We start from the raw sequence: 23,622 nt of genomic DNA, 5'->3' as shown, positions 1-23,622 counted from the left end.
GAGTGGAGTGGAGCGAAGTGGAGTGGAGTGGAGTGGAGTGAAGTGGAATGGAGTCTGCGGATGATGGTGGCTACGAGCGGGGACTAAGCCGGGCAGAAATTAAAAATCAACTGCCGCGTGGGCGAACAAGCCGAGCACTTAAGTAGCTGACCAACTGAGTAATTGAAGCAACTAATTGAAAACGAAGGGATAAAGGGAGAACGGAGCTCAAGATGCACAGGAAATTTCATTTCTTTTGTATATTCGACTGATTTGGTTGATACAAATTTAAATATGTGTGAACAGCTATTCATATTGAACCGTTTCACAACACATTTTTGTAGCATTTAAGAACACTTTTTATAGATATAAGATAGTCGATAAGTCATAAGGAAGAAGCAGAAGAACGAGAAGCTAAGGAAGCACAGGAAAAGACGCATAAGTAAAATGTACCATATTTTATCCACCTTAATCATTTAATAAACGCACCACTCGGAAAGCATTAAAACCATCCTCTTCACATATGTATGTATCGAATATCTCTCTTGGTTTTGTATCTCTGAAGTCACAATTTGCAAATGGCTTTTTGACTGTTACTATTTTTCAGAATTTATTTTTATTTATGCTCGTTCATAAGTAAATGAAGTAATAAAAAATGTTGCTGTATTTGTATCTGTTCCGATCAAAATGCAGTCATCGGTTGATTTTTTTAAGTGTGCCATGTTCGCAGTAAGAACGTTAACTCTTCTTGTATTTTAAATTAGAGCTGTGCAAATTTGGTCTACGAAATTCAACTACTTTGCCTCCCTTTACTTACTGCATGTGATATTTAAAAATCCATTTCAAAGGGGCCGTTTTAATTTTAAATTGAAAGTATTGTGGAAATTCATGTTAAACTGGAACGCTTTCAATCCTTGTTTGTCAAACACAATTTTGGAAGGTCGAGTAGGAGGAAGGATGTCCGGTGGCAGGACTGCATGCTAATGCAGGCTTGGTCCAAATCCCAATCCCAATCCAGTTGCAGACTGAAACGAAAATGAAACCGAAATTAAAAGCTGCAAAAAACAATATACGAAATATATACTCCACTAGCTTGGCAGGCGATTCAATTTGGCATTTCAAATTCCACGCACATATTCCATTAAAGTCGTTGGCGTAATTTTAATTTCGGATTTCGTCCTTTTTCCCCGGGAGGACTAGCAGAACCTGGAACCTGGACCTTGCAAGCAGCAGCTGCTTTAAGGACCTGGGATAGGAAGAGGCTACAATATTAAAGGCACTGTGCCAATCAAATTGAAATTTAATTTGCACAACAATGTGGATGCGCAGGGGGTGCTGCCGAAAACTTGACCGGAAAATAAAAAACACTCACCCAAATTATTAAGCCCCAGCCCCAGCTCCAAGTCAAGTCCGAACCCACCTAGCGCCGCCCGTTAGCAGTCCATAAAATTGTGATTTACTCCCGTTGAGATTTCAATTACTGCCGCTTTATTGGCAATAAATTTCCGTATAAATTAGGCGGGCCCCACTCCCGATCCGCAAACACAGACGCAAACGCAATCGCAAGGGTTAAGGGTTAAGGTTAAGGTTAAGGTTACGGAAAGCGGCAAGGAGCCGCACGTAGTCGTCGCGGAAAGGTGAAGTCGGCCAGAAGAGGTCCTTTGGGTCAGCGGAGAGAACAGTAAATAAGACAAAAGGAAGTATTCCACGAGTGGCGACACATGGATACCCAGTGATTTCTAATCACGATTTATATAAACAATTAATGTGAAATAAATGTATTTAAACTAACCTTAACCTTTAAAACCCATTGCAAAATATTCTTTTTTATAAGTTCTACAGTATTTAATACATGTACAAATAATTTGATAATTACAAAAAAATATTAAAATTCATATATTATTATATTACAAAAATATGCTTATATTAAACTGCATTGCACTCTATGTATCCAATAACTTCAAATAAAATTCCGAGGCACGCGCATTAAATGTCTAAGTACCCAATTATTTTTGGTGACCTATGTATTCAAATAATGGCATCGGTTTAATTTCTAATATATAATATAATTTTTAATAGAAGGCTCAAATTTAGTTTAGAGGCTTTCCAAAGAATCAATATACCCATGGCATTCTCAATGGTAGCAACAATAAAAATTGATTGCCATGCAAATAAAAATTCAAAGATTTTTCTGGCACGTCCATGTCGTCATCGTCGTTGTTAGGAAATCCATTGACGACTCTTTAAACCCCTCTGCCTAGACAAAAACTTTTTGTTTTGTTTTGGCTTTTCATCGCCTTCCTGGAAACGCGGAAAATATCAAAGCCGCTTCCGAGGCTGCCAATCACGGAGAGCAGCAGGTGGGGCCGACAACTTCCGCTCCGGGGAAAACCCAACCAACCTGACACCTCAGAAGACAAGGCAGTGTTTCCATGAGCTTAGCAACACAAGGATTTGTCCCTCCAGTGGAGTTTTTTTTAATTTGTTTGTTTTTATTCAGACAAATGCAAATTATGGGTGTATGGTCTCAAAAAACAATCAACTGTTAGTGCATTTAAATACTGTAAATTATTAAAAATAAATAATTAATTAATGTATATAAGTTTGCGGTTTTTAAGACTTCAAAATTGTGGTCGTGAATTAGATTTGAAACACAACGCCAGATTCTTATTTGTACAAACAAGCATCTAATTTAATTGCAGAGTAAAACATTATAATAGTTGCGATTTTCTTGGTATTCAAATGAACGCGAGCGTTTATCGTGAGTACTATCCTAGGGCTTATCACAAATTCTCCCTCTCATAGAGCGGTGACCTCCCACATCCTACAGATACTGCGAGTCCGCGTAGTGATCATGGAACTCGAGCAGGTGGTCCAGCGCCGCGTCGTACTCATCCCGCTCCAAGCCGCTAGTGGAGTACGCCTGCAACTTGGCCAGCTGAACGCGGTGTGTCTGGGCGTGCAGATGGTCCAGGTGCTCGCCCAGCTTGGTGGAGTTCTGCAAGGCGGCCAGCATAGGTGCGGAATCCACTCGAGAGCCCGGCACGCGTTCCGCCTGCGCCGGCAAGTGGAAGCCATCGCCGGAGATGCCGCCGCCGAACATCTCGTAGGGAAAGGGCAGCTGCGTCCGCAGCGGCAGAGGACTGGCCGCCGCGTTGGTGACACTGCCGTGATAGCTGCACTGGTAGTACAGTTGCAGCATGTGCGAGACGCTGTCGCAGCCGTACGCAGCCATCCGCAGCTGCTTTCCGGCCTGCTCCCTGGGGCGCTTCAAGCGCTCTGCGGGAATGCCCCGCGCCGTCACCGACTGCACCACATAGGCGGTGCCTGGTTCGCAGCCCGGCGTGAGTTGCGTGAGCAGCGCACGGTCGCCGCTTTGGTCCAGGAACTCTATCAGATCCTGACCCTGCCCCAGTCCGAGTGGCAGCGCCAGTCCTGCGGCCGTCATCTTCCGATCCGCAGGAGTGACGCGGTCGCAGAAACGAAGCAGGGACTCTGGCGTGTGCCGCAGCCGGTAGCCCAAGGTGGCCGTGTCCAAGAAGGCTGCCAGCAGGGCCGACGTCTGGTAGAGATTATCCGCCTGCCACTGCACTCCCGGCAGGCTGCGGGACTTCAGGTTGCTGTTTCGCCAGATGCTCTCCAGCGTCGATAGTGGCGTGAACATGGTCGCCTGCTCGCTGAGGTGGTGGTAGCTCAGCACGCTGTTCACCACCCGGATGCCGTGCGCCAGGCGAGGATCTAGGGGAGGAGGGGAAGAGGAAGCAGTGGTCTCTAGGCGCCTCGTACTAAACGCGTCGTACTCACCTGCTTGGGCATAACTAGTGGCCCGGGGATAGTGCAGGGGCAGTGCGAAGCTCGTCCGACTGTACTCGTCGTTCAGGTGCTCCAGACACTTCCCGGCCAGACCGCCGAAGCCGTCGTCAATGTCGAAAAGCACGTGAAAGCCCTGCAGGCCGTCGCACTCCTCAACATAGAGACGGATGCGGTCGCAGAACTCGTCGTTGAAGTCGACACCCTGCCACAGCTCCGAACCGGCGGAGTACGTGCCCAGCGCCTGGACACTCGGATCCCTGACCAATCCCGGCAGGACGTTCATGGTACGCGGATGATACCTGGCGTACAAGAAGTCCGCCCAGCTGTTTGCTGTCTCCGCCAGCCGGTAGTCCTTGCCGGGAGACACGGATTGCTTCAGCAGATCCCGCTGGTACTCGGAAATGGCGGCCTTAGGCTGCTCCTTCACTTCCAGCTGCTGAGAGGCGTAGTCCGAGCCCTCCTCCACCCGCTGGCGAGCCTGCTCCAGCTCCTCGCCGGTGCCCAGGGGCAGCAGCTCGTGGTCCCGCTGCACAAAGTTGCCATAAAGTTCGCCGCTGACTGGAATGTGGCCTAGGGTTCCTACCAGGTCCACGGACAGCAGGCGCGGCGTGTAGGTGGTGCGGTTGAGGGCATTCAGCCCCTCGCGGTACAGAATGTCATTGTTAGGGAGCTGCTCCTCGGCCACCTGGTCGCTTTCGTCACCGTATTTGAAGTTGGCCTCCTGGAAGAACGGTTTCGTTTTAATCCGCGTTTGAAAGTGGGCCTACTTACCTGCTGGTTCCAGAAGTGGGCGCCCACGTAGTTCGCGTACGTCCCAAACTGAAAGGTGAGAATCTCACGTGTATGGTTCATAGCAGCCCGCAATTTCACAAATGCTCTCGAAGCACTAAAAGTGTTAGTCTAACACCCCGCTGAGAATCCCATTTTCCCCTTCTGGCATCACCGACCACAACTTGTTCTTCTACCCAGAAAAACATTGGTTGGAGCCCCGGGCTGGTAGAAACATTAGCTGCACCTGTAAAAAAAAGTACGGGATCCTTTATCATTTGGGATCTTTTATCATTTATCATTTAGGAAACTAGAAAAAAAGCAATAACATTCCAGTTAGAACTTAGTTGTAGACTAGACTTATCACAAATCTATAGTAACAAGAGTTTTTCTATAGTTATTTCGATCCTTACAACGTCAGCAATAAAGTGCACTATAGAACTTCTCTAGTTTCAACCAATTTTTTATTAATTTTCTCAACTCTATGGCACAAATAACTTTAAATATTTATATCGTAACAAACTGCTAAGCATCGAGCAAAACGGATGCCTAGCTACATATGTACATCAAAGATATAAAGATTTTAAAAGTATTTTTTTATAATTTCAACGAATATTCCTTTGACAGCTCTGTACATGGCATAGCCTTTTTAATTTTGACACAATTAATTTCACAATTTAAGTATCGTTAAGAAACTTAATACTCGAAATCTTACAATAACTAAAAAACCTTTGGTAAAATTTCAACAGGATAGCCTTATATACTTTCTGAGGTCTAATATGTTTTTTAACAACGATTGAATTAAGAATAAAATTTAAAAAAATCTATCATTTAGTTTTCATAGAAAAGATGTAAAAATTTATGAAACAAAATATGTATGTAATTTCATCGTTGTTTTTGATCATACAATCATGATCTTTAAAACTTACTGTTTTCTTCGACGCTTTTTTTGAATAACATTTCATGAAAACCGGCAGCTGTTTGATATAAGCTGTCATAGGAAAAATCGAAAAAATTACAAAAAAAAATTTTAAATCGTCATAGCTCGTTTTTGGTAAACTTTCATGCATTTTGCCTGACACTTAATTTATAACGAAAATAAATATTAAAAAGTAATGTTTATAAAGATCAAACTGCTATATCATACAGCTGTCATAAAAATAAAGAAATTATTTATTTCGTTCAAGCCAGAGAAGTCTTATAAAATACATATAACAGCATACCTTCTAAAATAAAACTAACAATAAAAAAATTAGAAAACATATTGTTACTATAGAATTGTGATAAGTCTAGTCGTTCTCTAACCGCAAGGGTAACATTTTTTAATATTTTTTTCTAAAAGTAAACTAATTTGACCGAGTTCCACTGCTACGCTTCGTTGATGTTTTTTGCAAATTGTAATTCCAGGGATTCGGAGGCCAAGTCTTGAAGTATTCATTAAAAAATGTATAATTATTGTGTTGCCACCAATCATTGACACCTTTTCCATAATCGCATAACCTTCCATGCACACCATGTACGAAACTCCGAATACCCCCTACGAAGAGTAACCAAAACAAAGGCAAAATCACGTGTAAAGCTAACAAAGTTAATTTATTCGATGTATGTATGTATGTACGTATGCACCAACGTTTGTGAAAGGGGAAGACGACAGGGAGTGGCCTATCCGTTGAGCACCAGGGAGAGGTAGCAGTTCCAGATGAGGGCGATGCACTGGGCATAGACGACCTGGTACCTGAGCGGCACGAAGGTAAAGTTGATCACCTGGGCAGCGGGCCAGAGCATGTAGTTTCGAGCCATGATGGTGGGGTAGCTGTCGAAGATGCGCTTCCGGATCCGGTCGATGTGCTCGCCGTTGACCATCGGCACCAAGAAGGACATGGTTAGGGTGAAGGGCGGCGAAAAGAGGAGCTGGTCGACCAGCATCTTGGTGAGTCCGCGGCGCATCGGCGTTTGGTTTTTGGGCACGCGGGACTCAAGGAAGTGGTACCATCGCCGGAGGACAGGACCTACGAACACCAGGCCGAGGGCGCTAAATCGCAGAGTGCGTCCGGCATCCCAGTCGTCTAGAGACTTTTTTTCGATGAACAGCTGCGCTACCGTGTCGCCCAGACCCATTATCGCCGCCACATTGAAGCCCTCCTTTAGGAACGCCTTGAGCGCCGACATCCTCGCTAATTTATACCCAGTGCGGGACACTTTTCAATTTTAAATCGGCAATTGCTGAACACTTCAATCAAAATTCACGTTTCGCTGTGGTAAACATTGCGTGTGTGTTTCTCAAAGGGTTGTCAATTGAACCCAAAGAGGTCGAATTTGGATTCGCCAGAATGACTGAGTGAATCGCGTTGGTAACGGCAACTCTGATCACAAACGAACACAAATCTCAAAGGCTACACAAGCCGTTAAAATTCAAAATTTAATTCGTGTTTGAAATCCCCAATTTATTTTTTAATGTGGTAATATCAATTTTTAGTTTCTAAATTAAAAGAGAAATAGCTTTACCTTTTGAGTACTTATACTTTATTTATATTTACAGATTGTGGTCAAACAAATCATTTTTTTCATAAACAGGGAAAAATGAATTATATATCTCCTTTGAATATATAAAGTAAATTAACCTGAATAACAACTAGAAACTAAAGTGGAGTAGTCCATCGCCAGCCTATTCGACTGCTTTCAGCTTCTTACGCTTTTGCGGCGGGGCCTCCGCGTCCTCTTCCTCCTTTATCACTACCATGTCGCCGTTAATAACACCGACCTCACCGTTGATCTCCCGCTTCCTTTGCTTCTTGGCGGATTTGGACTCCTCATGGACATTTGCAGAGATTTCGCCATTCGATTTGTGCTTCTTTTCCTTCTTGGGGCTGATGACTTCCTCCTTGACTTTCACGCCTTCCAGATCTCTGGCTACCCCTTCTTCAAGAGGTTGATAATTTATCTCCGCTTCCTCGACCTCTTCTTTGATTTTCACTCCTTCCAGATCGTTTGCGGCTCCATATTTAAAAGATTGATCACCTTTTTTATTCTTCTTTTTCTTATTGGTGACGACGATACTGTCCTCATCAACTTCCTCCTTAACTTGCACTACTTCTTCCACATCTGTATAAAGATTTCGGTCTTTTAATTTGGTCTTCTTCTTCTTTTGGATAACAATGGTCTCCTCCTCTTGGACTTCCTCCTTGATTTCCACCGCTTCATACCCGTTTAGATGTATAAGCCCACTGTTTCGGGAACTCTGGGTTTCGTCGTTAGGCTCGACTCGAGCTGAGAAGTCTTTGAATTTCATAAAATGCGGCAATTGGCCAGTAAGTACCGAGTCCCGCACATCGCGCTCCTTCTCTTCCAGAGTCTGACTTGTGGCATGCAGTTTTCTGCGCATCATGTAGTAGTTGTCAGTTTGCGCCAGCCTGGCCTTCGTTTGTAAGAGTTGCTCGCCTGCCTCTCTCAGACTTCTGGTAATCTTCTCGGGCAATTGAATACGTCTCTGATAACCATGCCCGAACAAGGGATGACGGATGCGGCACATCGGCCTAGGCGGCGCAGGATGAAGGGGTAAGACATGCTCTTTAGCACCAGCCGGTGTCTGCTTTGCGTTTAGACGCCTGCTGACCACAATGTAGCCTGCGAGTGGAAGTTTTCGGAGCGCATACTTCCCCTTGGAGGTTACGTAGCCCAGAGTTTTACTGCGTGATGTCGAGTAATTTAACGCACGCACCTGCAGGTCGTCGATGTACTTTCTACCGGGGAGCTTGATTCGCTTGCCAGCGAGTTCGTGGGGATCCATTCCCTTGGGACACTGCAGGAACCAGGCGTCGTGGGCCTGGACGTCGAAGTTCAGGAACGCATCGCCGCAACATTTGCGAGCCGCTTGGCCTGATTTAAGTTGAACGCCCTTTGTCTTCTCCAGGAACTGGCGTCGGAGCACCTCCGGCTGCTGGCCAATATTATTCTCGTAAATTTTCTCCATGGAACGCCTAAATATTTAAAATTTCCGGAGAAAAAAAAAACTGCACGTGCTGTTCTCAGCAGTGTTGTAAAGCGAACCGATGAGCACGAATTTATCGATAGTTCGGTTATAAACAGTGCCCTAAAAATCTAAAAATCTATTACTACTCTGAGATTATAGTTAAAAATTTTCTTATGTTTTTTAAATTAATATTAGCCTTTATGTTATTTGAAATTATTATTGTAACAATATTATTTTTAATGTTGAAAGTGCTTTATAAAACGGTTTATAACAAATGATTAATATGGTTATACCACCATTGAGCTGTGTGGATTTTAAAAAATTTTAAAGCACGAAAGGAAGGTGAATTACTTTTGAAACAAGGCAAGTATTTTAAATTAACCATTGCGATATGGTTTGTGTCACACAAACCATATCGCTTTAGGTTAATTTAGCTTAATTTAGCTTTTTTATGACCAGAAGAGTTGGCAACACTGTTTGTGTGTTTTACACCCGCCATCTGATTGCTTTGCTATCGATAGACCGATGCTGCCGCTCTTCATCGTTTCCTACATTTGCGCCGTTCTTTTTGTTGTTGGGCACGGAAACGTGTTGTGCGCACTTTCCCAAAAATTTTCTCCCCGCCCCCCATCATGAGCCAGAAGACACAGAAATCGGTGCAATTCCACCAGATGGAGCTGGACCAGCGCATCCTTAAGGTATATTACCCTTCTACTCCCACTGACCTGTTGTTATAATGTCAACTTATTCGCTTTTCAGGCGGTCGCTCAGCTGGGTTGGCAGCAGCCCACGCTTATCCAGTCCACTGCAATCCCGCTGCTTCTGGAGGGCAAGGACGTGGTGGTGCGTGCTCGCACTGGGTCCGGCAAGACGGCTACCTACGCTCTGCCACTCATCCAAAAGATCCTCAACTCGAAGCTGAACGCCAGCGAGCAGTGCGTGAGCGCTGTGGTCCTGGCGCCCACAAAGGAGCTCTGCCGGCAATCGCGGTCAGTGATCGAGCAGCTGGTCGAATCCTGCGGGAAGGTGGTCCGCGTGGCGGACATCGCCGGCAGCTCCAGTGACGCGGCGACCCAGCGGCATGCCCTGGCGGAAAGACCCGATATCGTGGTGGCCACTCCGGCCAAGCTTCTGGCCCACGCCGAGGCCGGCGGAGTGGTGGACTTGAAACATGTGGAGACGCTGGTGGTGGACGAGGCGGATCTGGTGTTTGCTTTTGGCTACGAGAAGGATTTCAAGCGGCTGCTCAAGCACCTGCCTCCGATTTACCAGGCCGTCTTGGTCTCCGCTACTCTTACCGACGACGTGGTGCGCATGAAGGGCCTGTGCCTAAACAATCCGGTGACGCTAAAGCTTGAGGAGCCGGAGCTGGTCCCGCAGGACCAGTTAACGCACCAGCGCATTCTGGCTGAGGAGAACGACAAGCCGGCCATATTGTACGCTTTGCTTAAGCTGAGGCTTATACGCGGCAAGAGCATCATCTTTGTAAATAGCATCGATCGTTGTTACAAGTGAGTAGATGCAGACAATCCCATTTTAAAGTCTGCTAAAGGCAATGATGAACAAACCTGAAGGAGTGGGCAGCTGGCAACAGTTGGCCTACGCATGACCATCAACTAATCTTCTCGCTGATAGCAAAGACTGTGGCCCGCTGATGCTAACATTGCTACACATAGGATTCTCATCTTTACCTAATTCTCTTTTTCAGGGTTCGCTTATTTCTGGAGCAATTCGGCATCCGCGCCTGCGTCTTGAACTCTGAGCTGCCGGCCAACATTCGCATTCACACAATCAGCCAGTTTAACAAGGGCACCTACGACATTATCATTGCCTCCGACGAACATCACCTGGAACAGCCGGGCGGCAAACCGGCCGGCAGTCGAAAGTCGTCGCGCAGCGGCGATATGGAGTCAAGTGCCTCGCGGGGAATTGATTTCCAGTGCGTAAACAACGTGATCAACTTTGACTTCCCCAGGGACGTGACGTCCTATATTCATCGTGCTGGCAGGACGGCCAGAGGGAACAACAAGGGCTCCGTTCTGTCCTTTGTGAGCATGAAGGAGGCTAAGGTCAACGATGCCGTGGAGACGAAGCTGTGCCAAAGCTTCGCCGCCCAGAAAGGCGAACAAATCATCAAGTAAGACCAACACCCTTATTGAAAAATTGTGTTTTGACCACGAATCTTTTTCAGGAACTATCAGTTTAAGATGGAGGAGGTGGAGTCCTTTCGTTACCGTGCCCAGGATTGCTGGCGAGCCGCTACGCGTGTTGCCGTTCACGATACTCGCATCCGAGAGATAAAGACGGAGATCCTGAACTGCGAGAAGCTGAAAGGATTCTTTGAGGAGAACAAGCGCGATTTGCAGGCGCTGCGACACGACAAGCCACTGCGCGCCATCAAAGTTCAGAGCCACCTGTCCGATATGCCCGAGTACATAGTGCCCAAGGCCCTGAAGCGAGTTGTTGGCTCCACATCCCTGTCATCCGCTGGAGCTTCGGTATCCAAACAGCCGCGTCAATCAGCTGCCAAGGCTGCCTTTGAACGACAGAGCAACGATCCGCTGATGGTCAGCCAAGTGGACTTCGGCTCAAGACGACAATCTTACCGTCGGAAAAAAAAGGCGTTGTAGACAAGCAACTGCCTCCGGGTCAAAATAGTAATTTGTAGTCACTTTTATCTGTAAGTAAATATGGATCGCTTAAATTAAGGAAAATCTGATTGTCTGTTTGTAGTTTAACGGAGATATAAAAACAGCTTAAAACATTTAATAAGCTTATTTTTTATACCCTTGCAGGGGGTATTATAATTTGTAGTCAGAAGATTTCAAAGGAGTCACATCAGACCCCATAAGGTATATATATCCTTGATCAGCATCACGTTCTGAATCGAAATACGGCTGTACGTCTGTCCGTCTGTCCTCTATGTAAACTAGTCCCTCAGTATCAAAGCTATCTTGCTGAAACTTTCCCAAAAGGTGTGTAGTTATTGCTCGCAGTATATAAGTCGGAACGGGCTGGATCGGCCGACTATATCGGATAACTCCCATACGAGAGAATGAAAAAAAAAATTCTCACGTCGTTTTTTTCAATCAGATCGACTTGATTTTGTTTCAGATGGCGTTTTCTAACTACTATTGAATTTCGGTAAAATTTTATCAAAATCTGATAACTCTTTTATATAGCTGCCATAGGAAAGATCGAAAAATATATATTAATAATGGACAAAAAGAAAAAATTTCACTAAAATCCGACAACGTTATCATATAAAAGGGTGGTCAAAAATATTTTGACAAAATAAAAGTGAAATATACTCGAAACTTGAACTTGCTTCTTTTAACTTTTGGTATCAGTGGAAAGGTAATTTAAATGCCGTTTGAATGATACAATACTTTTCTTAACTCATTCGATATTTATTGAAAAGGGCAATTTAAAAAAATCTACTTTTAGACTTTTTCCGTCGTCTTGAAAACTAAAATTTTTGGATGCAAAAAGTTTCTTTAAACAAAAGTAATAGTAACTGCAAAAAGAATTTTTCAAAAATAATTTTTCTTTTATTTTTTATGATTTTTCGAAGGTGACAATGTCGGAAAAAATTTGTATGGAAAAGAGAAAAATATGGCTTAAATGCGTATTTCTAAACATTTTGAAAAAATTATACAATTTAAGAGAAAAATTATTTTTGAAAAATTCTTTTTGCAGTTACTTCGGCTTGTCCCACTTTAGCTTTTCTAATTTATTTAAATGACTTGTAAATAAAATACCCTATTAATTGTCTGTGTACTTTGTAGACACAGTGCAAGTTATTATCGCCTGCTAACAAGCGGCGAAGAGCATATTGTGGATGTGCCAGGGAGACTGGGAGGGCAACAATCATTCCTACCCTTTCTAATTGAACAGCAGGCGGCAAACAAATGTGCGAGTCACATTACTCAAATTACCAGTAGATCGTTGCAAATCACAGCGATGATTGTCCAACAGCTGGAGACCGTTTGAGCTCATCATAACCGAAATCCGGGGAGCAATAGATCACCATTAGCGGTGATTTGGGAAATTTCCCAAGCGGACTGCAGTCATGTAGGTGAATTTAAGAGGCATTCGTTTTTAACATTTTATTATTGTCATTGAAATAGTTAACATTCATACAATTATTTATTCAGTTATTTATAGCGTTTATGCAATACAATAATAATAATCATGAGGATAATAATAGAAAACTATTCGGTTCAATCTGCGTGCCTTAGTATATGGTCAAGTCTGTCTGTCTATATAGTATGTAGTTGTCTGAGCAATCGAAACGGGGAAGCGGATATGGAAACAAAAAACAGGGAAAGAAGGCGGTTTCGGTTGCGATGTCTAATTCACCGACTATCGTAGTAATGACTTCTATAATATCGCTTCGTTAATTGCTAAATTAAACATATAGATTTAAGTTAATTTAGCATAATCGTAATAAAACTGGCTAGGTTTAGGTATAGGTGTGAGCGGTTATCCATGGTTCCTATGGACAGTAGTATTTGACTATTTCGGATGGGAGGGCCACTAGCTGAAGGAACAATTATCATGGACGCTCTCTCTCGCTATTGATCTATATAAATATATAGTTTATGGTCGTAACTTAGGGAGAAACCAACAAGAAATCACATCGCAAATGAAGAATGGATGACTATTATACTGATACTGAGGAACAGGCACAAATTAATGAACCTAGACTAAAATGCAGCCATACACATACATGTTTCTATGCAGATATAGATCGGTACATAGTTCTATAAACATTTTGCTCTCGTTACACTGTATATAATATGTATATACTATGTATATCGATTTATGCTCTTTTTGTTACGATGCTAAAAAATGTTAGCTTCAATTCAATCCCCTTTTTCATCAATATCCTCAATGTGTGTTTCCACATTCGTTTACTTCCTCCACGTGTTTTCAAGTTTAGGTTTTTTTGTTTTTTGTTTTTTATGTAACACACATTCAGAACTCGTTTAGATAATTGTTGCAACAAGACGTAAAAATGTACATATTTTCATCAAAAAATGACCACCGCTCAGTGCTGCCGTCTCTAATTGAAGTTGCTTGTGAGCGAAGATCCTGCAGATCTGCAAGGGCCATAGGGAGTAAGAACACCATTGTTCCCTTGCAGGACCTTGGTATATACACAAGTCTTTATATATATACTTCAGATGTACGCAAATTTCGTAAGAGTAATAAAAACGACAAAAAAAAAACATTAAAATAGGCCCGAAGCGATCGACTTTCTGGTGATATCCTAGGTCGGATAAGGTTGGCAGCCGAATTCCCGTCTCGGGCGTGTGTGTGTGTGTGTATGTGTGGGTGAGTGAGTGGTTCCATCCATCCAGGCCAGCTTAGATGGGCACGTAGTTGCCCTTGGGCTTGTAAAACAGCTGGCCGCGCATAAGGCGACGCCGAATCTCGGAGAGCAACAGCCGCTTTTCCTTCTGGATCTTCTTGAGCACACCCTTGTTCTCCTGGGCGCGTCGCGACAAGTAGGGCAGCACCTCCTCGACGGGTCCGTACGGGATGTACTTGTACGCGGAGTAGCCCGCCTGACCTGCAGTTGGGCGGATAAAACAATGTCAATACAGAGAAGGAGAAGGCGAAGGCATGAAGTTTGTGGTGCCGACACTAACCCAGCGGGAAGGTGATGTAGTCGCACATGCCCAAGAGCTGGCCGAAGCAGATCACCTTGTCCTCCGGCGAAATGCCGATTTCCTTCATCTGCTGAATGGCGAAGCGCACGGTGTCCTCGTTGTGCGAGGCCACCATAATGCCAATCTTCCTGGCATCCTCATTAGAGTCCTTCATCAGCTGCAATTACCGCGCGAACGCACATTTATTACAACCATTGATGGACGGAATATCAGATATCAGCCCACCTTGATGCGTCGCAAGCACTCGGAGAGCGTCCTGTGGTACATGTCTGTGGTGGCCTCGAACGTGGGATTGACCGGGTCCGGGTAGCCCAGCGACTTGGCGCGGTCCCGCTCCTGGTCCATGTAGGCACCGCGCACCAGCTTGGCGCCGAAGTAGAAGTTCTGGCGCTTGGCCTGCTCCAGATCGGTGTTCACCTCACGGAACGTCTCGCGCAGGTAGCACTGGTACGTGTTGAAGACAATGGCCTTGTCCTTGTTGTACTTGCGCATCATCTCGAGGGTGATGCGCGATATGGCCGGCTGGAAATAGGTCTGCTCAGCGTCCACCATGATGCGCACATCCAGATCGGCAGCAGCCTGTGGTGAAGGGAAGCGGTAAGATTCACCAGACTTTCCAGATTCACTAGATTGGCTCACCTTCACAATCGTGTTGAGGCGACGGATCATGTTCCTGAACATCTCCTCCTCCTTGGGCGGTATTTGTGAGATCAGTCGACGCATCTGGCCGGTCTGGGGGTCGGGAACGCGGAACGTGTCGCTCAGCTGCGAGTCTTCGTCCACGATGCCGGACCAGGGGAACAGATGCAGGATCCTAAGTGAGGTCGGTAACATTCGGAATGAGTTCGGAATGAGCCGGGTTGCCGGTTGCCGGTGGGCAGGACTTACCCCTCCTTGTCGGACGTAACATTGTTCAGGAACTCCTTCACGTCCTTATTGTCGCCCAGCGAGGAATAATACTTCTCGAGATCCTTGATGGTCTTGTGGTGGGTCAGCACATTGCCCTGACCGCCCACCATGTCCTCCATGTATTTGCGGGTGCGCATGATCACCTCGGAAAGTTGAAGCTGAGGGGAACGGAGGAGAGCAGTTATAAGAGGTAATCCTTGCACATAGCTATTATTGTTTTTAGATGCATTCAAACTTTTACTGATTAAAATTAAAATAGTAGCATCAAATTTTGATGAAAGCATGTTTAAAAATTACCCTTTTTGGGAATGTTTCTCAAAATAAATGTGCTTACTTTTGCTAGGACTGGACTTTAAGGCAATTCACAAGATACGTTTTGTTCGTATTGGCAAACTAAGCATTCAAGAGGGAGTAGCTATCCGTTCATTAACGCCAATTAGCTGGATTTCATTTGCCATTTTATAACGTCTACTAACCCCAGTTCCCTGGACAAAGTAAGCCACTTAACTCCCAAGGACTCTTGGGGAGAACTTACCAGTAATTGTGGACGGCCCAGGGCGGTGAGTTTAATGGCGGTAATGCCGGTTCCGAAGGTGGCGCCTGCAGGTCAACAGTCCGATCAATTGGTGTTGGATGTTGGTTGGTTGTTGAAAATGAAAAGCATTGGAAAAAGAGCAGAGCAATCGGTGAATGCGGTGCGGTGGCAGAGGCGAAGATCGGGAAGCGGGTTCTATGGGTACGACACATATATCGCTAACTACGGCGTACAGATACGGATACAGATAAAGATACAGATACATATACAGATACAGATACGCTACGACAACGGCTACGGTTAGCCACACACATTACATCAAATCTGCTAAAAACGCACACGAAATGGCCAAAAAGTCGAACTCGTTTGCTTTGCTCTGTCGAAACTCTGACTTGGCCATCAATGGTTTACTGTTTTGGCTATTTTGGATACTTGTTGGAAAGTTTTCGGAGTTACTTGTTGGTGCTTTTGGGGTGTGTGTTGTTTAAATTCTCGGCTTACCCGTGGCCACTGCCCGGGGCGACTTGCGATCGTCATCTTTTCATTTTGGATTTTGCAACGAATGTTTCGGTTGGGTTTTGGGATTTTTGAATTTGTGGGATATTCGATAATCGATGGGATGGTGGTGCCATGTTGGGATCATTTGCGGGGCAGAAGAAATCGTTTATTATTTATCAACTTTAAGTTGCTTCAAAATAGAGAGGGATCGGAGGGGCGGAACTATGGAACAGGCGAGGGGAAATCCCGACAGGAAAAGCCTCGAGCCTTCAAACCATTCAACTATGCATGCCTATCGCAGGTTAAGAAAACTATGTTCAGGGGAATGACCTGTTCTACATAAACCCTATTTTCCTGTTTTAGAGATACTCGTATATTGAGTTCCAAATTAACGCATTCGCAGGCAAAATAGAAAGTGTTTTTGTTGAAAATTGTTTCTGTTATTTTAGCTAGTCTATGCAAATACTCTATTATGCTTAAAAGGTGTATTGCTTCGGTAAAACTCGATGTATTATATAACTTTTAAAACAAAAAAACAGATCAAAATAAAAAATAAGGAATCTACATGGTAAAAATTTAGAAATGGATGCTCTTGCTGTGCACATCTAGAGGGCGACATTGCGACATTGGATGGAATGAAAATCGGTGATCGTGAGCTGAAACCTTGTGAACTTGCATGCCGGACGACAACAAGGGAAAGGGTCGAAAGGGAGTCACCACTGGCCAAGGACATACCCGAAACGGCCTCCAGACACTTGATGAAGATCTCCATGTTCCGCTCACAGGTGGCCTCGTTCAGGTAGAAGTAGGTGCGGGCACTGCTCACCTTGTAGCGCCGATCGGCGAAGGACTTGTCCACATGGTACTGCGGCATGCTGCCCTCCTCTTTTCTGTCGCCTGCACTTGAAACGGAAGACCTGGAAGGTGAAAGAGGGACACAAAGTGTTTAAGACACATTCCCTAATCATCCACTTCTTATCAGTGGACGCTTAATATTCAAAGAAGTAGCAAGAACTTACTCAACTTCGCGTTTCTCAGCCTCTTCCTGGGTGATATCCTCCTCGACGGAATAGTCAAGGATCGGCTTGACGCCGAATGACCTTAGTCTGCAAAAGTTGGCATTTATTAGCTCACGCTTTAAGAAGTAATGTCAAACACAAAGTATTAGCAAATTAAAAGAATTTTGCGTATGATTTGGTTAGCGGTTTGTTGGGAAAACTTATTCTATGAATATTCGGGTTGTTTGTGTTAAAAGGAGAGCGAGCTTAGATTCGGGTTTCGGGAGTATTTGCTCAGGAATATCTTTCATGCGAGTCGCATGCCATCGGATCGGGATGACTCTTATAATCGAGTTTATTTCAGTGCTAGTACACGACTTAACACCGTTAGTAGCAATATGAGTGCGTGAATTATTATCGTGATACACATACAGGAGTTTGGTCAACATAACAGCCCTTAGTAACACTCTATTAAGTCTGACTAAATCACTAAATTGCATCTTTCTCGAATCGTTGAATACTTTGGTGTACTAAAAAGGTTAATTTAAAGTAAAATCAATTGTTTTCACCTAAATTTGATTGCATTTGAAGGACAGGTCTTTGAAGTGCTCTCTTGAGATTGAAAGTAAAAAATAATTTCGCATACATATATGAAAACCGAGCTCCGAGTGACTGTTTTTGACGAAAGCTGTATGTGTATCGAGTGCATAGGAATGCAGGGGTGCTGAGGGGAGGACGAGGTTAACCTCTCTAGGGCGGGCACAATCGTGTGCCGATTCTCGCCGGCCACAAAGTGTCCATAGAAGCTGGACTTCATCAGCAGGACGAAGAGCCTTTGGCCGAGCAGGTTGCGCGCCAGTTTCAACAGCTGTTTATCGGCATAATCGGCGTTATCGGTGGGATATCGACGGTGATCGGGTGAGTAGTTCGTGTTTGTTTTTCAAGGATTCCGTTACAATACAAGTGTGGGCGTAAAGCAGGTTTCGCATAACCGTTTCACCGCCCCAATCGCGGGCGAAATAAAAACATGGAGTAACACAAAACCATGGGGACGCAGAAAGCAGAAAATATAGAAACGGAAAAAAGAAGAAAAGGCGATAAGTGAGTGGGAGTATCGTGGTGGGCAATTACCTTTCCAATGTGGGTATGATCTTGACCTGATCCTCGCCGGCGACAAAATGGCCATAGAAGGTCGCCTTCATCAATGCTGTAAATAACCGTTGACCCAATACGTTCTTTGACCATTTCATAAGCTGCGAATTTTGGTTTGTTTGATCGTTTTTATGCGGTATAGTATTTTTAGTAAGTTTTTCGGTTGTTGTTTTAGTATTCGTATTATATTTGGTTATGCAGTGTGCGGCGTCAAAAGTTTAATTTAAAAGTATTTAATTTTCTTATTGAGATAACAAAATTGTGCTATTGTAAGGAAGAAGGAAATCTTAGAATATAAAGAGGTAGCTACGTTTGTACCATTGATTCTAGCCGAGAGCTCATTGCCTTTCTGTTCTTCCCCTTCTTTTCGGCGACTGGATCGCACATAAATCGTTTGGGCTCTGGCCAAATAGCAAAATAAAAAACGTGAACCAAGTCAAGGCCAGAACATCTTGCCAAAGTCCAACAGTACAGAATCGAAAACGGCGAAGAGAAATGCGACAAAATCTGCGGAGGCGGCAATGTATATAATTGTAAGGAGGGTGGGTGTTTTTTAAATTCAATTCCTCAAACGAGACGGGAATACATTTAACGAAAGGCGAACCACTGCAAAGCCATAAACCAAAAAAATAAAATATGCAAATATTTTAGGCAAGAAATATAAGACCTAAAGATATTTAACATTTTGAAAGCTTCAATATATGTAAATTAATATTTAAATATGTTATATTTAGGGAGACGGTCAGGTGCATGTTTTTATGTCAGGCTACCTGAAAGGTTTTACAAATAAAAATCTAAAGGAAGGGAGGAAACAGTAACTCAAACTGGAAGTTATACACCTGGGGATGAACTGTCACAAGAATCTCACTTGGCAACCTGTTCAAAGGCAGAAAAGGATCATCAAACTTGGGGCTCACGGAGTTCCCATTGTGTCATATAGTCAATGCCACAAAGCGGAAAAACGGAGAAAACAGGAGCATTGGCCTTTGGCAAATGACTCCTGGGCACGTGTGCGCTCCACATGATGCGGGATCCCTGAGATGAATGGGATCCAGAGGAGAAGAGAGCAGACAGGAGGCATTCTCCGTCTGGGAAGAACCGGTTTCGTCGACAGCACTGAAGTAATTAATTGAGTACAAAGCAGCCGAGAATATAAATACATCATCAGCCGAAACTGGTTACATAAAATAAACGCTCGTTTCGTATTCTATTTTTTGGGGTGTTCGACATTCTTGTTGGTTCGTTTTTCGGTGCCTCATTTTTTGGCAAACAATTGAATACCGAGGACAGGTGTTTGCCATTGAGCTCTAGCCCCGCCAGAAAAAAAACCCAACCGACAGCTAACACCACCCCCGGTCACCTGTCACCTGCCACTGCCCCTCCCACTTTCGCCCGCTTTTTACCACTCGATACCCATTCTCGCACATCACGAGACCCACACAGCTCCGTCGCTAAAAGCAATCGACGCGATACTGTAAATAGAAACAGCAAAGTAAAAAAAAACGGAAATACACTCTGATATAAAGGGGCTCCAAATGTGCTTCAAAAATCAGTAAACTATTTAAAAACTTATATTTTATTATTTAAATTGGTATTTGGCAAAAAATGTTTTGATTCCAATTTGATTTCCTCAATAATTAAATCTACTCACAGATTTTGTATAACACTTAACATATAACATGTATAACATAACATATAACATGTATAACATAACATATAACATGTATAACATTTTGAATATGTACGTTTTTGGTTACAGAAATTTGAAACTAATTATTTTGTAAATTCAATTTTGTTCTGAATTCCAAAGCACAAAGGTATCAAAAATGTTCCTTGATTTTTTTTAGTGTATCCCTTTGAAACCGAGAGTTGGGGCAAAGTCGATGCCTCACTAATGCCTCATACGTGTGATGTCCCCGGTCTCAGGGAGCAGTGCGAATACGACAGCCATTTATGCAAATTGCATAGAGCGGAAAAAAGGTAAATAAATACCATGCACTTTGAGTAATCGATAAGCAATCAAACGATTCCCATGCGATAAGAACCCAGCGTAATTTTACAGAAACACGCAAGTGAGAATGGGAGGTATTCGAAAGAGGTCTTATGACGCTTTTGATTGGCGGTCATTCGGGGGCCTGACTATATAATGGCCTATACTATACGCTCCTTATAATCCATATGTGCCGCTGAGCAAATACGCACGAGCCGAGAGCAAACAGGGAACGGGGCAAGGTAACTCTCGCCCACTCACCCCCCTCACCCCCCAATTTGCTTGGCAAAGTTTGTGCCTTTTCCGCCCGTCAATCAGGCACTCATTCAGTTTTTTCTGTGCGACTGCAGCACCTGCCAGAAAGTGGCAACAATTAGCCAACAATTCATAGCAGTGAAGGGAAAGGGAGCGCCTTAGAAAGGACAACGCAAAATCGAACGGAAACGTTCAGCGGAATTAGGTGAACGCGAGCAGCAGGTGGAAGTCCCAAGCCGAAAAGGGAAAGTTTCTACGGGAAAGAACCAGATCAGAAAAGAGACACTTGGCTACAATATAAATGAGTAAACAAAAGGAAAGCATCCACCTGTTTCGACTTTAAAGTCATCGCTTTAAAAGAAGGAAAAAGGGAAAAGACGAAAGCCTCTCAGAAAATCTTGGAGGATACATTTCAGCTAACTTTATAAAATAGATAAAAGTATCGTTAGGAAGAAAAGTAGAAAACAATGTTTTCTTCTCCAGAAAATTTGTTTCCCCAATAATTAATAAGTGATTTCCTAATATGTACTATATGTATTATTCAAAACTAATAAGTTTCGACAGAACAAGCGTTTCATTCGATTCCGTAACGTTAATTTGTTTGATATAGAAACTTTGAATTGGCCCCAAAACTGTAAGGAAACGGAACCTGAAGAGGAGCGAGAAAGCTGAGCTAGGTGATTAATTGAACCAATTGGTGGGTCAAGAACGCAGGACCCGGCAGAAGGGGAGGAGCGGAGAACGCTGGCTAACTCACCGTCATGTTGTGCTCGACCAGCTTCTCGCTGGAACAGATCATGTAGACCAAATAGGCGCGCATAAGTTCGCCTGTGGTCTTGCTCTTGAAGGCGGCGATTGGGTCGTTGAAGGTCACGTCCAGGGGATCCCTCTGCGGCGAGCCTGCGGGCGAGGGGTTATTCTTTTGGGAGGACTCCTGTTTCAGTGACGCCTTCCTCGTCGCACCGGCCACCAGGTCCGGCTGGACAAGAGTGGAGGCCTGCAGCGGCCGGTCCCCGGAGTGCAGGAAGCGTGGCCCATTAAGCCCACCTGTGGATCCCTCCGACGAAACCCCCTTTCCAGTGGCGCTGCTGCTCCTTCTGACCCGCTGGTCGAAGCTCCGACAGGCGGCTGCGGCGGCCACGGAACTGCTTGACTTGCTGCTGTTTCGGCCGTAGACCAAGCTGATGGCTGTTCGTTGAGCGCTCAGCGAACGGAGTAGAGCCATTACAAGGGATTCTGCGGTTTATTTGGGCTATTGGCTCTCCGGGTTTCGAGAATGATAATGATATAGACTCCGGATTTATGTTTATGCTGCAAAAGAACAAGGCAAAATCAGTTCACCGAAATCTGTGTAAATTCACTACGAATTTAAGGCATGACAGTGGCGTAGGCACGATTTTATTTGGGGGGATCGACTCTCGCTAGTAATTTTAAAATGCATTTGTTTAATGTTACATTTTTTTTAATTTTACTTTTATATATGAATGTATATGTGTTTAATATATATGCCATTTGTTTTTAGCACAAATTATAGAAGCCGACCATGGCGGGGTTGGTTGAAAAGAGATTGGGGGCTCTTTTCAACCAACCCCGCCACAAGAGGTTTATTTAACCCTTAACCCTCTTATCTACGCCCCTGATCACAGCTGATTTTGCTTGATTTACTTAAAGCTTTTCGCTCTGGGTCGCTCTCTTCCTCTCTCGCTTGTTCAGAATGTTATACAACTGCGAAAAACGTGTGGGGAGAGCCAGAGAGAGGGGAAGAACGTGAGAAGCCGAAAAACACCACACAACACAAACACACGTACGCGAGTACACCTCCGAAATGTTCAATTAAAAAAATTTGACTTGGATCTATCTTGTGCCTCTTTCTGATTTCTTCTTTACTCCGTTTTAATTATTTACTCGACTATGCTTTGAGCGTTGTACACGCCGCAAAAGCACGAATTCAAATGCGACGAAGACGCCAAAAGAAGAGGCGAACCCAGAGCCGAAATTCGGCGAATTCAACGAAGCGAATCGAAGGATGACACGAAGGCGAGAAAATCCTGTTCGCGGCTCGGGTTTATATAACTGTGAATGTAACTGTAATTGTAACTGCTACTGTGTGACGTCACAGGCATGCGAGCCCCTTTGATTTTGATTAGACATTTGTTTTGATTTAATTGAAATGCGCCGCAAACACACTAATTGGTGTTAATTGTGGCTCTTTTTCATTCTCCCCTACTTTCCTTCTCTATTTTCCTCTTATTTTTCCCCCTTTCTCTTTTTTTATTAATTAGCAAGCCGCTAAAAATCGCCAGACGAGAAGCTGCAATCAAATCGAATAAACTTGGCGGGTTTCATTGCACAGATTTCATTACATTTCATTATGGGCAATCTCAATCCCTGTCTCGCTTTGGCTGCCTGGGTTAGAGAAAGGTGGCGAGCTAGCAAACTTAAATTGCGAATTCATCAGAAATGTTTTTTGCTTTTTGTTTCTCTACTTATTTGTTGCTATGCGGCGAATTCGCCTATTATATAACACGGTTTGTATCTCACCACCTCTCTCTGTAGAGATCCTTTTATGATATGACACAACACACATACATGTACACGTCAAAATGTATCTTCGCTTTCCCTACCTTATTCTCTTATTTTTCCCAGCTCTGCAGTTTTCCTCGATTTTTTTTGCTTGTGTCGGTGGTACCAACAAAAAAGCTAAGACAACTACAAAACAAAAAAATACTACAAAAAAAAAAGGTAAACAATTTACAGTTCAAGCCGAAATGTATGAGTCTGTTTGTTAAAAATTTTGTAAATTGCCAAACAATTTCCAGAAAATCTTGTGTGCTTGACAAAATTTTCACAGAAGCCTTTTTAACTTTTGTTTCTTTTGGTACATTTTCTCACCTCAGAGACACACAAATACAATTAAATTAAGTTTTATGTTTTTTCGATTCTATGTTGTTCTTTTCGAGGGTTTTTTAGTTTTTACTTGCTGCTGCGCGGGAGAGAGCGAGAGCACGCGCGAGAGGGAGAGAGAACAACTGCAAGGGTCTGAATTCGCGAACAAACTGAAAGATATAAGGCGAAAA

General features: G+C 43.9%; 5 protein-coding genes, 1 long non-coding RNA gene and 1 other non-coding gene across 14 annotated transcripts; 2 read left to right on the top strand and 5 right to left on the bottom strand.

Annotated features, from left to right (window-relative positions):
* Positions 1–608: 608 nt before the first annotated feature.
* Positions 609–1,406, bottom strand: LOC108092775. The gene is made up of 3 exons (XR_001771447.1): positions 1,352–1,406; positions 1,064–1,225; positions 609–1,004 (listed from the first exon to the last, which is right to left on the bottom strand). It is a non-coding gene; the product is annotated as an uncharacterized LOC108092775 (long non-coding RNA).
* A 1,039-nt stretch (positions 1,407–2,445) lies between these two features.
* Positions 2,446–4,715, bottom strand: LOC108092805 (protein misato). Its single transcript, XM_017192576.2, has 3 exons — positions 4,564–4,715; positions 3,784–4,513; positions 2,446–3,717 (listed from the first exon to the last, which is right to left on the bottom strand). Exons 1-3 carry the CDS (start codon positions 4,642–4,644, stop codon positions 2,804–2,806), a joined length of 1,725 nt encoding a protein of 574 aa, XP_017048065.1. The 5' UTR covers positions 4,645–4,715; the 3' UTR covers positions 2,446–2,803.
* Positions 4,716–6,127: 1,412 nt separating this feature from the next.
* Positions 6,128–6,923, bottom strand: LOC108092801 (mpv17-like protein). The gene has a single exon (XM_017192572.1). The coding sequence runs from the start codon at positions 6,727–6,729 to the stop codon at positions 6,223–6,225; it is 507 nt and encodes a 168-aa protein (XP_017048061.1). The 5' UTR covers positions 6,730–6,923; the 3' UTR covers positions 6,128–6,222.
* Positions 6,924–7,060: 137 nt separating this feature from the next.
* LOC108092800 (gelsolin-related protein of 125 kDa) lies at positions 7,061–8,601 on the bottom strand. The gene has a single exon (XM_017192571.1). The coding sequence runs from the start codon at positions 8,528–8,530 to the stop codon at positions 7,226–7,228; it is 1,305 nt and encodes a 434-aa protein (XP_017048060.1). The 5' UTR covers positions 8,531–8,601; the 3' UTR covers positions 7,061–7,225.
* A 456-nt stretch (positions 8,602–9,057) lies between these two features.
* On the top strand, positions 9,058–11,299 carry LOC108092802 (probable ATP-dependent RNA helicase DDX56). Its single transcript, XM_017192573.2, has 4 exons — positions 9,058–9,228; positions 9,290–10,041; positions 10,239–10,667; positions 10,722–11,299. Exons 1-4 carry the CDS (start codon positions 9,163–9,165, stop codon positions 11,158–11,160), a joined length of 1,686 nt encoding a protein of 561 aa, XP_017048062.2. The 5' UTR covers positions 9,058–9,162; the 3' UTR covers positions 11,161–11,299.
* LOC122319730 lies at positions 10,082–10,167 on the top strand. The gene has a single exon (XR_006245303.1). It is a non-coding gene; the product is annotated as a small nucleolar RNA Z30a (small nucleolar RNA).
* Positions 11,300–12,624: 1,325 nt separating the features above from the next.
* On the bottom strand, positions 12,625–23,613 carry LOC108092781 (proline dehydrogenase 1, mitochondrial). 8 transcript variants are annotated; one of them, XM_017192537.2, is made up of 13 exons: positions 23,170–23,350; positions 21,593–21,856; positions 21,303–21,445; positions 18,280–18,401; positions 17,170–17,256; positions 16,886–17,067; positions 16,154–16,189; positions 15,653–15,717; positions 15,097–15,275; positions 14,848–15,022; positions 14,434–14,787; positions 14,188–14,365; positions 12,625–14,108 (listed from the first exon to the last, which is right to left on the bottom strand). In XM_017192537.2, exons 2-13 carry the CDS (start codon positions 21,768–21,770, stop codon positions 13,903–13,905), a joined length of 1,905 nt encoding a protein of 634 aa, XP_017048026.1. In that variant the 5' UTR covers positions 21,771–21,856; positions 23,170–23,350; the 3' UTR covers positions 12,625–13,902. The 8 variants fall into 8 exon arrangements, with proteins under 8 accessions (XP_017048026.1, XP_017048021.1, XP_017048023.1 ...); XM_017192532.2 differs by lacking the exon at positions 23,170–23,350 and adding an exon at positions 23,438–23,613 and having other exon boundaries at positions 21,303–21,856; XM_017192534.2 differs by lacking the exon at positions 18,280–18,401 and adding an exon at positions 17,895–18,016 and having other exon boundaries at positions 21,303–21,856; positions 23,170–23,359.
* Between the last annotated feature and the right edge of the window lie 9 nt (positions 23,614–23,622).

The sequence above is a fragment of the Drosophila ficusphila genome, unplaced genomic scaffold, assembly GCF_018152265.1.
Source record: "Drosophila ficusphila isolate 14025-0441.05 unplaced genomic scaffold, ASM1815226v1 contig_197, whole genome shotgun sequence".
In the NCBI taxonomy this organism is placed as follows: domain Eukaryota; kingdom Metazoa; phylum Arthropoda; class Insecta; order Diptera; family Drosophilidae; genus Drosophila; species Drosophila ficusphila.
Note: the sequence above shows the minus strand (reverse complement) of the source record. Positions and strands in the feature narration are given on the sequence as shown.

What these genes read in the sequence shown, in the direction of transcription:
- LOC108092805 (XM_017192576.2), bottom strand. Translation starts at nt 4,644, where the DNA reads ATGAACCATACACGTGAGATTCTCACCTTTCAGTTTGGGACGTACGCG. An exon ending in CCCACTTCTGGAACCAGCAG is followed by an intron (nt 4,514 to 4,563) that starts GTAAGTAGGCCC and finishes CCGTTCTTCCAG; the next exon opens with GAGGCCAACTTCAAATACGG. An exon ending in CACTAGTTATGCCCAAGCAG is followed by an intron (nt 3,718 to 3,783) that starts GTGAGTACGACG and finishes CTCCTCCCCTAG; the next exon opens with ATCCTCGCCTGGCGCACGGC.
- LOC108092801 (XM_017192572.1), bottom strand. Translation starts at nt 6,729, where the DNA reads ATGTCGGCGCTCAAGGCGTTCCTAAAGGAGGGCTTCAATGTGGCGGCG.
- LOC108092800 (XM_017192571.1), bottom strand. Translation starts at nt 8,530, where the DNA reads ATGGAGAAAATTTACGAGAATAATATTGGCCAGCAGCCGGAGGTGCTC.
- LOC108092802 (XM_017192573.2), top strand. Translation starts at nt 9,163, where the DNA reads ATGAGCCAGAAGACACAGAAATCGGTGCAATTCCACCAGATGGAGCTG. An exon ending in TGGACCAGCGCATCCTTAAG is followed by an intron (nt 9,229 to 9,289) that starts GTATATTACCCT and finishes TTCGCTTTTCAG; the next exon opens with GCGGTCGCTCAGCTGGGTTG. An exon ending in AGCATCGATCGTTGTTACAA is followed by an intron (nt 10,042 to 10,238) that starts GTGAGTAGATGC and finishes TCTCTTTTTCAG; the next exon opens with GGTTCGCTTATTTCTGGAGC.
- LOC108092781 (XM_017192532.2), bottom strand. Translation starts at nt 21,770, where the DNA reads ATGGCTCTACTCCGTTCGCTGAGCGCTCAACGAACAGCCATCAGCTTG. An exon ending in ATCATACCCACATTGGAAAG is followed by an intron (nt 17,257 to 18,279) that starts GTAATTGCCCAC and finishes CAACTTTTGCAG; the next exon opens with ACTAAGGTCATTCGGCGTCA. An exon ending in GTTACGTCCGACAAGGAGGG is followed by an intron (nt 15,023 to 15,096) that starts GTAAGTCCTGCC and finishes GACCTCACTTAG; the next exon opens with GATCCTGCATCTGTTCCCCT.